The 11720-nt window shown below is 47.0% G+C and overlaps 1 protein-coding gene across 1 annotated transcript; it reads right to left on the reverse strand.

Annotated features, from left to right (window-relative positions):
* Positions 1-8215: 8215 nt before the first annotated feature.
* On the reverse strand, positions 8216-10046 carry her6 (hairy-related 6). The gene is made up of 4 exons (XM_071908538.2): positions 9762-10046; positions 9496-9591; positions 9254-9341; positions 8216-9024 (listed from the first exon to the last, which is right to left on the reverse strand). Exons 1-4 carry the CDS (start codon positions 9867-9869, stop codon positions 8480-8482), a joined length of 837 nt encoding a protein of 278 aa, XP_071764639.1. The 5' UTR covers positions 9870-10046; the 3' UTR covers positions 8216-8479.
* Between the last annotated feature and the right edge of the window lie 1674 nt (positions 10047-11720).

Genomic DNA, 11720 nt, shown 5'->3' on the forward strand with positions numbered 1-11720 from the left:
TCAGTCTCAAAGGGCTTTATATACCATCATATACATGTCATATACCATACTACATCATACATATACATACATATTATATATACATCCTATACTAGGTCATATACATACTTCATATACGTTCATATATCGTTTACTACATCATAAACATACTATACATCATATACATCATACCTTTATTTATTTATGTTAATTACTATTACTATTACTATCTATTATTACTAGATTTTTTTATTATTTCCTCATCTATTTACTTATTTGCTTACATCTTTCTAAAATCCTCTCCCATGTGCTGACCTTTGGAAATAATTTAATAATAATGATAATTTATAACTAATGTAACATGACCTGTGATATACATAAATAAACAAATATACTGGATTGGACTAAATTGCATTATCAATACAATGTACTGTAGATACCACTATTATGTGAAAATGATATGGCTAAAATGTCAAAAAAAGTACATATGGAAACACAATAAAGACTGTTTAACAACAAAAAAGAGGCTAAAAAGTTGAATCCCTACTCACACCCACACAGTCACACACTTCACCACAGTGAGCTTCTCTGTAGGATCCTTCACTTGTGGAGGATTTTTATGGAGTTATGCTCCTTTCAGAACACATCATCATCATCATCATCATCATTCCCCATGCTGGAACGAGAGGCATTAAATCAAAGAGCACAAACAAAACTGTGGACTTAATCCATCTGTTTCTGTGCTGACACCTCCCTCCGTACCCCATGCTTGTGTGTGTGTGTGGCCTTGATGTTAACATTACATCATTAACACCATCGTCGTGACTTTACAACAGCAACAGCCAGTGTTTTGATTTACTGACATCAAACACGCTGACTCCATCCCAGCTCCATGGGAGTAAAAAAGGGCTGGACATCCGGACCGGTTTGATGTATTCGGGGGTCAAAAAATCTGGTTTCTCTTTCCCTTCATGTCGGAGGGGCCCGAGCCTCCGCCGAGGGGCCGTTAAAAGCAGGAAAATAAAAACAGCCACGCGAGGGCAGAGCTCGTAGATCATGCCAAACAGTGTGTGCTGAGTGTGTGCGGGGCGTGTTTCGCTCTCCCGCTGCAGTTCACAAGTCTCCGTGGGCCATGTTAATTGATCTCAGCCTCAAACGCACACGCATGTGCAGGGAAGCACGCGCAGAAAACACACGCAAACACTCACATGCAGTAGTGAGCAAGCGTGCGCACAGCCAAATTTATGCTCGGATGCACGCAAGCGTTCGCACACATAGATATACACACTCAAACTCAGATTCAGATGCAAGGAAGCTCCAAAACACACACATAAACGCAAGGAAGCACACACACACACACACACACACACACACACACACGCCTGCCCTATAAGCGGATGTCTGACTGAGAGGCCAGTGGTATCCGTTGTGATTCAGCCCAAAGCTTTGAAACTCACTACCAGACAAAACACTGAGCCTGAACACTGAGGCAGCAGCAGGGAATACAGCAGAACTAAATCATCACCACATCCTGCCATATGAACACACATATGGGAACACAACCGGACGCTGACAGCATACTGTTATGTATGTACAATGACCTTAATGGCACCGCGCAACAAACTTCACCTCAATATTTTACAGCGAACATCAAAATCAGAAAAAAAGGTAGAAGGGGTGTAATATTTTAAATGGCAGGTGGCTTCATATCGGGTTCAGAAAATCGCTTTGACTCCAGCATTAAATACAAGAAAATTCAGCGTTCACATTGTATTGTTTATATACTCAACAGAGGGCCTATACAGTTGTTGACCGTGACCTCTGACCTCGCTGTGGAGGGGGACAAGAGGAAAGACGAATTTCCCGGACTCAAAATGAGTCCAGGGCAAGCTCTCACTTGTCTGGGCTGCAATCAAAGACAGCCCCAGTGACGGCCGAGAGAGAGAGAGTGAGAGAGAGAGAGAGAGAGAGAGAAAGAGAGAGAGAGATCAATGGAGTATCACCAAAAACCAAGCTGCTGCTGTGTTGCTTACTAACGCTGTGTGTTTATCACAGCGAGTTCTGTGCAGGCCAAAACCCTTTGGCAATAGTTTATCATTTCAAAATATTATTACCATATGATTGATTGATTGGTTGATTTTGATTTTATTTCAGTGTCATGCACTCTAGTTTGCTCCATAGGGCCTTACAAGACACATCATGTTGCAATACATGTGTACTAGAAAAATATTTCTAAACCATCTCAGGTATCACACAAAGTACGCTGCCATTTTGCCAAGTTTACCAAATAGAATTCCCCTTTTCTGAAATCAGATCTCAAGTCTTACATAATCGTCTAACCAAAAGAAATAAGCAGAAATAAAGGTTGTTCGGCTATAAAGCAGCTCATCATATGAAGGACAGGACAGCATACAATGAATTTCATTTTCAATTTCTCCAAGATCGCATATTAGACAGACTCTGTCCTTCTCTGGTAACGGACCAGTTTAATATACGTATATTCACATATTACACCTTTTATAATATCAGTGCATAATATTATTGTCTGTTATAATCATTTAAGTTTGATTCGATTTTTTTTTTTCTGGGGATCACATTGTGATATCAGGGAACGCCAAAGGAGGCCCTGACCCCAAGGTTGGGAAACTCGGCTTTGAAGGAATAGAGAGAGGCAGAGAAATGCTTCATGAAGAACCTCTTTGTGCGATATCAAAACCAGCCAAACTGTCACCGTTGGCAGTTGTTTGGACGTTGGTGTGGTGGGAACTTGTTTTGCTCGGTCTATTTGTTTGTTGTGATGTCTCTGAGGGGAAACCCTCCCACTCAATTGGCGTTGGATTCCCCGAGTAGCTGGAGGACAGGTCATACAAAGGCGCAGTGTGACGGGGTCATCACTGTCACCGCCCAGAACGGGGGGATGTGCCAACGTCGTGACTGACGGCTTCGTATGGTTGCCATGTCCTGCTCCCCTAAACCCCCACCCACCCAAAACCCTCAACAACATGTTTACGAACCAAAACTGGGAAGGAGAGGCTATAGGGATTTTAAAAAAACACCACTTCTAAAGGCTGGAGGCAATAAAAGAAACAATCATGAAGCATCACAGGACCACCTTTGCCGGAGTTCTTGTTTTTGAGTGTGTGTGTGTGTGTGTGTGAGGCTGGGCTGGTGAGAAACGGCGTGGATTTACATAGCGGTCTGCAACTTCAAACGGGGCGGCTGACGTTTGAATGGGCCGGCGGTGGGAGCCTCTGGTGGGGTTTTGTTGCCACGCAGGGTGAGCCAAGGAGAAGTGGGCACGCACACTGCTGGGGTTTGTGTGTAGACAGCTTGTCCTGTTTACTGGGCCCACAGGTTGCCATAGGAGCCTTACACAAACTGTGTGTGTGTGTGAGAGAGAGAGAAAGATAGAGAGGCTGAGAGATGGATGGATAAGGAGGGGGGGGGGGTCACCATGTAGAGTTAGATGGGTATGAGTCACTGAGTCCGCTGCTAAGAGAGGACAGAACAACTCTGCTGACTAATATACTAATAATAGGGGAGTGGAGATCAGCTCCATGAGATCCGGATGCCCTTTTGTTAGAAACTGCACATCGTTAAAAACTTCCTGCCTCTGTCGGCACTAACTTTTCAGGATGTGTGGAATGTGAGCCAAACAGACATGAATCTAAACTTTATTGGCTGCGTCTAACTGCGCAAGTGACTCTATTTTAGCATCAGGAACTACATCTGCACTCTGCATGAATCAGAAATCATTCCATGGATTTCCATCCTACTCTGCTGCTGTCTCATGGTTTCTTGTTCCAATGCACTGCTGGACTCTCACCTACAGCTGCAACCTTGTATGCACGTAGTGATAAAATACTGAATGTTTACATGTAGAGTGAAATGTGTAGTCTGCTGTCTGTTGTATGTCTTGCACTATTCCCTTGCCCTGAATGTGAGGTCCTGTTTCGCTGCACCATGTGTGCCAGTATGTAACACATCAGCAACTCATGTGACACGTCACTATGTGAGCTGTTGATACGTTCCTGCGCCAACGTCACCGAGACAAAATCCTCCACATTTATTACGCTTGGCGAATAAAGTGATTCTCACTCAAACGATGCGACCTTTACTCCGCGCTGAGTTGATCTCAAACGTCTCGCTGATGCAGAACAATGATTCAAGAGGATGCTAAAACATGGCTGGACAGCTGTGGCTAAACTTCTAACCGCGTCCAACCATAACAGTGTCAACACCGTGAGGAATAAGTGTTAGTTCAACACATAGGGAACCAAAGGGAAAAACCCTTCGCTTCTGACAAGGAACACCTGTCTGAGTGAGTGTACGCTCTGGAATGGGTGTAAGCCTGTAGGAGGGAGGGAGAGAGAGAAAAGCATGTGCGTGTGTGTGTGTGTATCTGTGTATGTAAGCATATATGTGCACATGCAAGCTACCATGTTTACGTACGAACATGAGTCTAATGTAAACCTAAATTACAGATCTAACTTTCCATTGTGCAGTGTGTTTGCGTCAGGATTTGGAGTATATACACACACTGATCCACTTCCGCCCACACGGATCCAACACTTCTCTCCCATTCGCTTTGCGCTCCCCCTCCCCTACGTTTCCCCTTGCCTGCCTGTCGGCCCGCCTGGCTGTTTTGCCGGCCGGCTGACTGGCCGCGCTGCCTGGCTCGGTGGCTGCTGCCCTGTCTATCAGGCTATTTCCAGGCTCAGGGCCCAGCGCCCGGGCAGGCAGTCAGTCAGTCAGGCGGTGTGGTGGAGGGCGGAGGGGTTTGACGCGTGTGTCAGAGAGGCGCTCTCCCACATTCCCCCGGCGGCTGGCAGCAGGCCGGGCCTGCGGAGGGGGGTTCGCCTCTTTCTCACGACCTCTCAGGTTCCTGCGCTCATCTGGGAGCTATTCATTTCCTGCCAGAAAACAGCCTTCCCCTGCAACTGCAGGAGGGAGGGGGGGGGGGGTGGGGGGGTGGGGGGGCGCAAGGGGATGGGGGAGGAGGAGGGGTGGGAGAGGAGCTTGGCTTCAAATGAGTCCAGGGCTTGGTACAGCAAGCCCTGGGCTTAAATCATAAAGCTCTCGCTTGTCTGGGCTGCAATCAAAGACAGCCCCAGTGACGGCCGAGAGAGAGAGAGAGAGAGAGAGAGAGAGAGAGAGAGAGAGAGAGAGAGAGAGAGAGGGAGAGAGAGAGAGGAGAGAGAGAGGGAGAGAGAGAGAGAGAGAGGGAGAGGGAGAGAGAGAGAGGGAGAGAGAGAGGGAGAGAGAGAGAGAGAGAGAGGGAGAGGGAGAGAGAGAGAGAGGGAGAGAGAGAGGGAGAGAGAGAGAGAGAGAGAGGGAGAGGGAGATTGGACCATATGGTAGCACTTAGGGGAGCCAAGGAGGAAGCAGAGAAGGGCTTTTTTTCCCTCCTCTCTCTCCCTGCATGCGCGCGGAGTGTGGGAAAAGTTAATGGACACGCATGGCAGCTAACCCCCCGGTCGTGTTGTGACATGTGTGCGTCACTCCGGCAGCGCGGCCACTGCGCTGGGTAATTGGAGAGGCTCGTAAAGCTGTTTTCCAGGGGGGGAGAGACCGCTGATGATGATGGTGGGTGGGGGGAGGAAGGGAGGAAAGGAGGGATGGAGGGAAGGAGGGAAGAAGGGAAGGGGGGGGGGGGGTCAGCAGCTGGGTGTCGTCCGGGTCGCACCACGTGCCTCCCAGACGTCCCGCGTCCAGCTGTGGCCCGGGGGCTCAGGGCAGGAAGCGCAACGCTGGTCCGAGCGCAGCCGGAATGCTGTGGGAACGTTTTGTGAGTGTGTGTGTGTGTGTGTGTGTGTGTGTGTGTGTGTGTGTTTGGGTGGGAAGGCTCTGGCTCACAGGAGGCCGACTGTTATCCCGTGTGGTAGGCCTTTCCTTGAACCCCCCTTGCCCCCCACCGCCCCACTTAACTCCCTCTCCCCTCCTTCCCCGCTACCTCACCCATTGTGCCCTTTGGCCAGGCATGTTCTCACCCGGCACCCTCCACACACACACACACACACACTCTAGACATATGCATGCACACACAAACACATGGCTTCAATCAACCGGGGGGGATGCATGGCCCCCCGTAAAAAGGTGTGATGGAAATTCAAAATGATGGCACTTATCCACACTTTGTGCCTCTTAGCAGATTGATAATTGCAAACACCTGCACCCCCCCCCCCCCCCCCTCCCCCACACACACACCCCCCAACCCCCCCTTCAAAGAACGGCCACACTTGGATAGCTGGAGGGGGGCGCACACACCTGGGCAGAGCAGAGCGCTACCACATGGCTCGGTGGCAGGGTGTTTAACATGTCCCTCTGCTGTCAACCCCCCCCCCCCCACACACACACACACACACACACATACACACCCTTGTGGCATCAAGGAACTCCCTCAGCTCTGATTAAAGACGCAGCCTGAGGCGTTAATCTACCACCATACCGTTGGTAGATTAATGCTCCTGGGAAAGAGAAAGCAAACTGAACAGCGGAAATCCTCATACTGATGATTCTGAGGGGCTTGATCACTTTCAACTGTTGGTCAGTCGTTAGTTTCATCCTCATTTGGTAATTTGAGCACCTATAGAAACTTTCCTTGCATACGGCTGCTGCTTCATTTGTATTCATGACTGCCCCATTTAGCTTCAGTTCACTGCAGAACAGGTTCAGTCTGCCAATCAAATTAAGGCTGATCTTACCTTAGGTGACATGCTATGATCATCCAGTCCTAGAATGACTGGTCTGACAACCTCATTGACTCACAACAGACACAACTCACAGCTTCCACCTCAAACCTCTCCAACAGAATGCTTCCCTTTACTTTACAATTACCTTATTCCAGTATATTAACCTGTGTATTAACCTATAGAAAAGTGTTGTAAGTACATAATATTAATGTGTTAATGTGTATGTACAGTATGTATTGAAAATCTCCCTAATACATAACGTTCTTGCAACAGTATAACAACACAGTTTTAATGAAGCCATTTGGTGAATGGTGTGTTACACCGTTGTAAGTACATTATGTATAAAGGAGATTTTCATCAAGTACACAGTAATATTGCGTCCTTAAAATACTTTTCCATAGGTTAGTCCACAGGTAAATACACTGGAATAAGACAGCTGTAAAGTAAAGCGTTGCCCTTGTAAAAAAAAATGCGGTGCATATTCCTATTCTTTTAACTCATTCTTGGATGAGGCTTGCTGCTCAAGGCTTCACCCAACAAGCAGCACCACCTCCAGTGCAACCAAGCGCTCCGTCCATTGATCCAAACAATAATACCAATCAGGCTGCAATGCGCCCCCGCGTTGCTAGATGGCGTGCGTGACCTCTGAAAGGCGCCCCAAGTTTCCCCAGTGAAAGGTGAAACTGGGCTATCAGCCTGAGAAAGCGCTTCAAAGGACAGTCCAGCTCTGGTGTCTGATTAATTACAATGGCGTTGGGCTCTGCAGTGAAGTCAGGCTGCAAGTCTGCTGCCTGAATAGCTTTGAATCAAGATACTAGGTTTACAATTACAGTTTCTCATTTTACCTGACACTCTCACCCAGTGTGACTTACAGTGAATAAGCAGGTAGACGGTTCAGTGTCTTGCTCAAGGACACTTCAACAGGACGCGTGACTGTTGATAAAACAACACCTTTGTTGCAGAGACTGAACCAGAAACCTCACGGATTACGGGACAGCCTCTCCAACCCATCAGCATCCTGACATACTTCAAATTAATTCTTATTACTGAAGCTGTTGGATGATAAAAGTGGCTTTTAGTAGCACATCAGGTATGTTTTGCACCATTTCTAGCCTCTGTCTCTCTCTCTCATTGTTTACAACATATATTTTAACGGATAACTTGGAAAAACACACTTGTTGATTATGTGTGTTAATAGGCTTCTCGATAGAATATTAACATTTTATTTCCACGGGGGCAACGATCTAACTTGCCAACTTTCTTACATGCAAATAACTAGTTTTTGCAAAGTTTTGTTAGGAAAATAGACTCATCAAATATATGCCGTGGTTGAAACAGTTTGCTTTTAAGCACGCAGACAAACCTGCAGTGTTGTTTCAGACCCAAACGACCTATATTCTGCTGATTAACAGGTTTAAAACCATAACATCTGCAATATTTACGCACTGACATTATTTGATGGAAAAGATAAAAGACGAATGAACAAGCGCATGTATTTTAATATCTTTACAAATTTATTTGTCTTCCAAAACGAAGAACAGCATAAGAGCATTGAACATATCTTTGGCATCACACAGTAAAAAAAAGACACCTCAAATATATAAAAAATGCAGTGAACAGACTTCCACAATACAAATCTCATTTCAATATGAACTTTACTCCCTTATTGGCTGTACAAATATAGTGCATAATCTTTCCATTTAACGCAAAAAAAACAGATCCAAACCAACTTTTTGTAACATTGAACAAAGAGAGAACTATAAGTGTCATTTTTAAGTCTTTCATAGGTCCTTCCCCCCCTCCGCCTTTCACCAGGGTCGCCACACTGAGTCCGAGTTGCCTGACGGGGCTCCGGGGGAAACCGCAGCCGGCACGGGGACCGGCGTGCTGACACTGTTGGCGTACACGGGGATAACGGGGCCGTTGGGCGCAAACGCTGCGTTGGGTATGAGGAATGCAAACTGTCCGTCTGTGGCAGGTACGATCTGGAAACCGCCGTACACTTTGGTGGCGTCTGACGGTAAGCTGGCCGGAGAGGAGCCCCCTTTGCAGGACACCCCGTTCATCGGCAGGACCTGGGGGGAGGAGCTGGGGATCTGCACCATGGACTGGCCGAAGGAAGGGTGAGGGGGCCCGGCAGAGGGCAGCTGGTGCTGGTGCTGGTGTTGGTGCTGGCTGGGGTAGTTCATGGCGTTGATCTGGGTCATGCAGTTGGCCAAGTGGCCGAGGAGCCGCGTCCTGACCTCGGTGTTAACCCCTTCGCAGGTGGACAGGAACCGGGTGACTTCGTTCATGCACTCGCTGAAACCGGCACGGTATTTTCCCAGCACAGTCGGGTCGGTGTTCAGGGCAGCTGCAGAGAAAATGGAAGAGGATGGTTAGTCGTAGGAAGGATATCCAAATGCAGCTGCAAATGCGAATAAAATTGCCTTATTTTGTTTTAACAACGATGCTACGACTAAGCATATTTAACAGGAGGGCGGCTTGGAGGGAGGATGTGCGCCAGGTTTGTAAGACTAGACCGCCTGACATGATCTAAACCGCAGGGATCTGGGACAAATCATCCCGGGAAGGTGACTTACCAGTCATCTGAGCCCTCTGGAGGTTCCGGAGATGCTTCACAGTCATCTCCAGGATGTCCGCCTTCTCCAGTTTAGAGTGTCTGGAGCTCTGAGGAGGGACAAACCACACATGGTTAGGGTTACTAGCCTACTTTCTCCCAGGATCATCATTTTGTGTGGTCGTTTGGTCATTCCATTATGCAGTGAATACACGAAGGAGGGAGTTAATTTCTTTATAATGAGAACAACGCTCGAGTACTCACATCTTTTTTGAGCGCATCCAAGATGAGTGTTTTCAGTTGTCCCAAGCTCTCGTTGATTCTGGCTCTTCTCCTCTTTTCCATAATCGGCTTGGACGACTAAATTAAAAAATAAAATGACAGAAAACGTTAAAATTCTCGCTCTTGCTTCGTGCGTAAAAAGTCCCCGGTTTGGAGCGAGGAGCTTGTGCGTAATGTTGAGCGACATAACATTGCTTTGTGTCAGATGAGAGAGAGGAAAAGCCTTTATGTTGTATGTTTATACCAACCTTTCTGTGCTCGGAGGCTGTCTTGGGTTTATCGGGTGTTGTGTTCATGCTAGCCGGGGTTGCAGCGACCGGGGAGGAGGAGGTTTTTTCCATCATATCGGCAGGCATCTTCTTGTCGGAAATATCCCACAAAACGACGACAAATTACGATCCAGTGGTGTAGGGAAAAGGGCGAGGAATACGCTGCTTCTTTCTGCTTGTGACACTCAAAAGTCCCCGCAAAAATATCCTGAGATATACCAAGTTAAAATCCGTTGGAGTGATGCGAGCGGCAGCAGCGGTTAGGAGCGGATGCAGAGTCTGTCTGTTGGCTCCCCGCGTGTGGCTCTTATTTATATCTCGGACTGCACGCGAACGGCTCGTGTGAAACTTCCCAAACTTTCTTTCCCACAGTAACTTTCCACCAATCAGGGCGAGGGACACGCGGCCCGAGGGGAGGACGGCTCGTGGTCGGCGCCCTCCCATTGGTTGTTTGGCCGTTGGAGCTGGCGGCCAATGGCGCGCGGCCCGGGTTCAGGGCACAGCCGGGGAACTGCCTTCAATCTTCAATCATCATTCCGTTTACATATTAACACTGGAGCCGCTGACCGGCCACCGCCGACCAGCACAGGAGGACTGCTTCCATCTGCAAGTTTAGGGCAACAGCACGGAATGGAAATAAGAAAATAAAATAATAATAAAAAATAACACAAACAAAAATATAATAGCCTACTATTACTACTACTACTACTACTAATAATAAACACTCATATGATAACAACAATAATAATAATAATAAATCTTGGCATGTTTGATCCCAGGTTCAAAATAAAACCTTCCAGACAGACATTATTGAATCCAAAATAACACAATCAAGTGAACTTTCATTCAGCCTTGAGCTGATTACACACTTCTGTCCCCTCTGTCTACACAAACCAAAGTTACATTCTAACTCATATGTAGGCTAGGCTGCGCAGCGTAGCCCAAATTAATTTCTCGGCTCAAAACATCCCTAGTGACCTATATTGTCCTTTTAAAACCACTACAGTTGCCAGACTCTATGCTGCATTTCAGAGTTTAATAATGTGCCATGGAGGGATAAGAGTGTGCAGTTTTTTTTTATTTACCAAACTTTGAACTAGTTAGTTATGTGCAGACAGGCCAAAACCCTAACAAAAATAATAAACACTAACATTCCTAAAGTATTACTACTTTCAACTAGTGCAGATTAACATAATGGTATAATTTCCCCTCACAGAGGAAATAACATCAGACGCACACACCCCATTTCCATTTTATTTATCTCTGTATACTTCCTACTGTATAACTTATTATGGTACAAATTTGGCATTTTGACATCTGTCGGTGTTGTGAATGTGGAGCACGTGCCAGGATGTTTTATGAGCGCGGTGGTTGGAGGTTTGGCTGCCGGGCTGCCGGGGGGCCGCCGGGCCAGGAGGGGTGGGGAGGGGAGGGGGCGGCGGCGGCGGTGGTGGTTTACATTAGAGGGGAAGGTAAATAGCAGCTGCTGTTTTAAAAGCCTGGGAAAACCACGCCTACAGAGAGAGCTGGATCGGGCTCCTTATCGGAATGTGAGCCAGAGCAGAGATATTTCTGAGCCGGAGAGCTCACACGATCAGACCGATGCCTCCCCGCCTGTGGCCGCTGCGCACTGTTCAAGGCTTTAGATTTCAGGTCATAACTTCATTTCCTTATCTTTATCGCAGTTGGAGACGCATGAGCACATGAGCAGTAAAAACATGTAATTGCGTCGTATAAATTTATTGACGTGAAGCAGCAGCAGCTCCAAACGCTGGCTGTTACAACACCCCGAAACTTTGCAGATTGTGTGATTATGGTCATAAACAGAGAAGTTCATGTTAAGTTGAGCTTTACAATACATTTACCACATTTAAAGTCATTTTGTGTTTGTAATTGTATGAAACTCCGGGCAGGTTTAGGTCTTGGATAAAAGGATCG

Source organism: Centroberyx gerrardi, chromosome 9 (genome assembly GCF_048128805.1).
Source record: "Centroberyx gerrardi isolate f3 chromosome 9, fCenGer3.hap1.cur.20231027, whole genome shotgun sequence".
Taxonomy (NCBI): domain Eukaryota; kingdom Metazoa; phylum Chordata; class Actinopteri; order Beryciformes; family Berycidae; genus Centroberyx; species Centroberyx gerrardi.

Coding starts and splice junctions, on each gene's coding strand:
- her6 (XM_071908538.2), bottom strand. CDS start 9,869: ATGCCTGCCGATATGATGGAAAAAACCTCCTCCTCCCCGGTCGCTGCA. Junction 9,592..9,761: donor CAGCCTCCGAGCACAGAAAG/GTTGGTATAAAC, acceptor TTTTTAATTTAG/TCGTCCAAGCCGATTATGGA. Junction 9,025..9,253: donor CCAGAGGGCTCAGATGACTG/GTAAGTCACCTT, acceptor TTTTCTCTGCAG/CTGCCCTGAACACCGACCCG.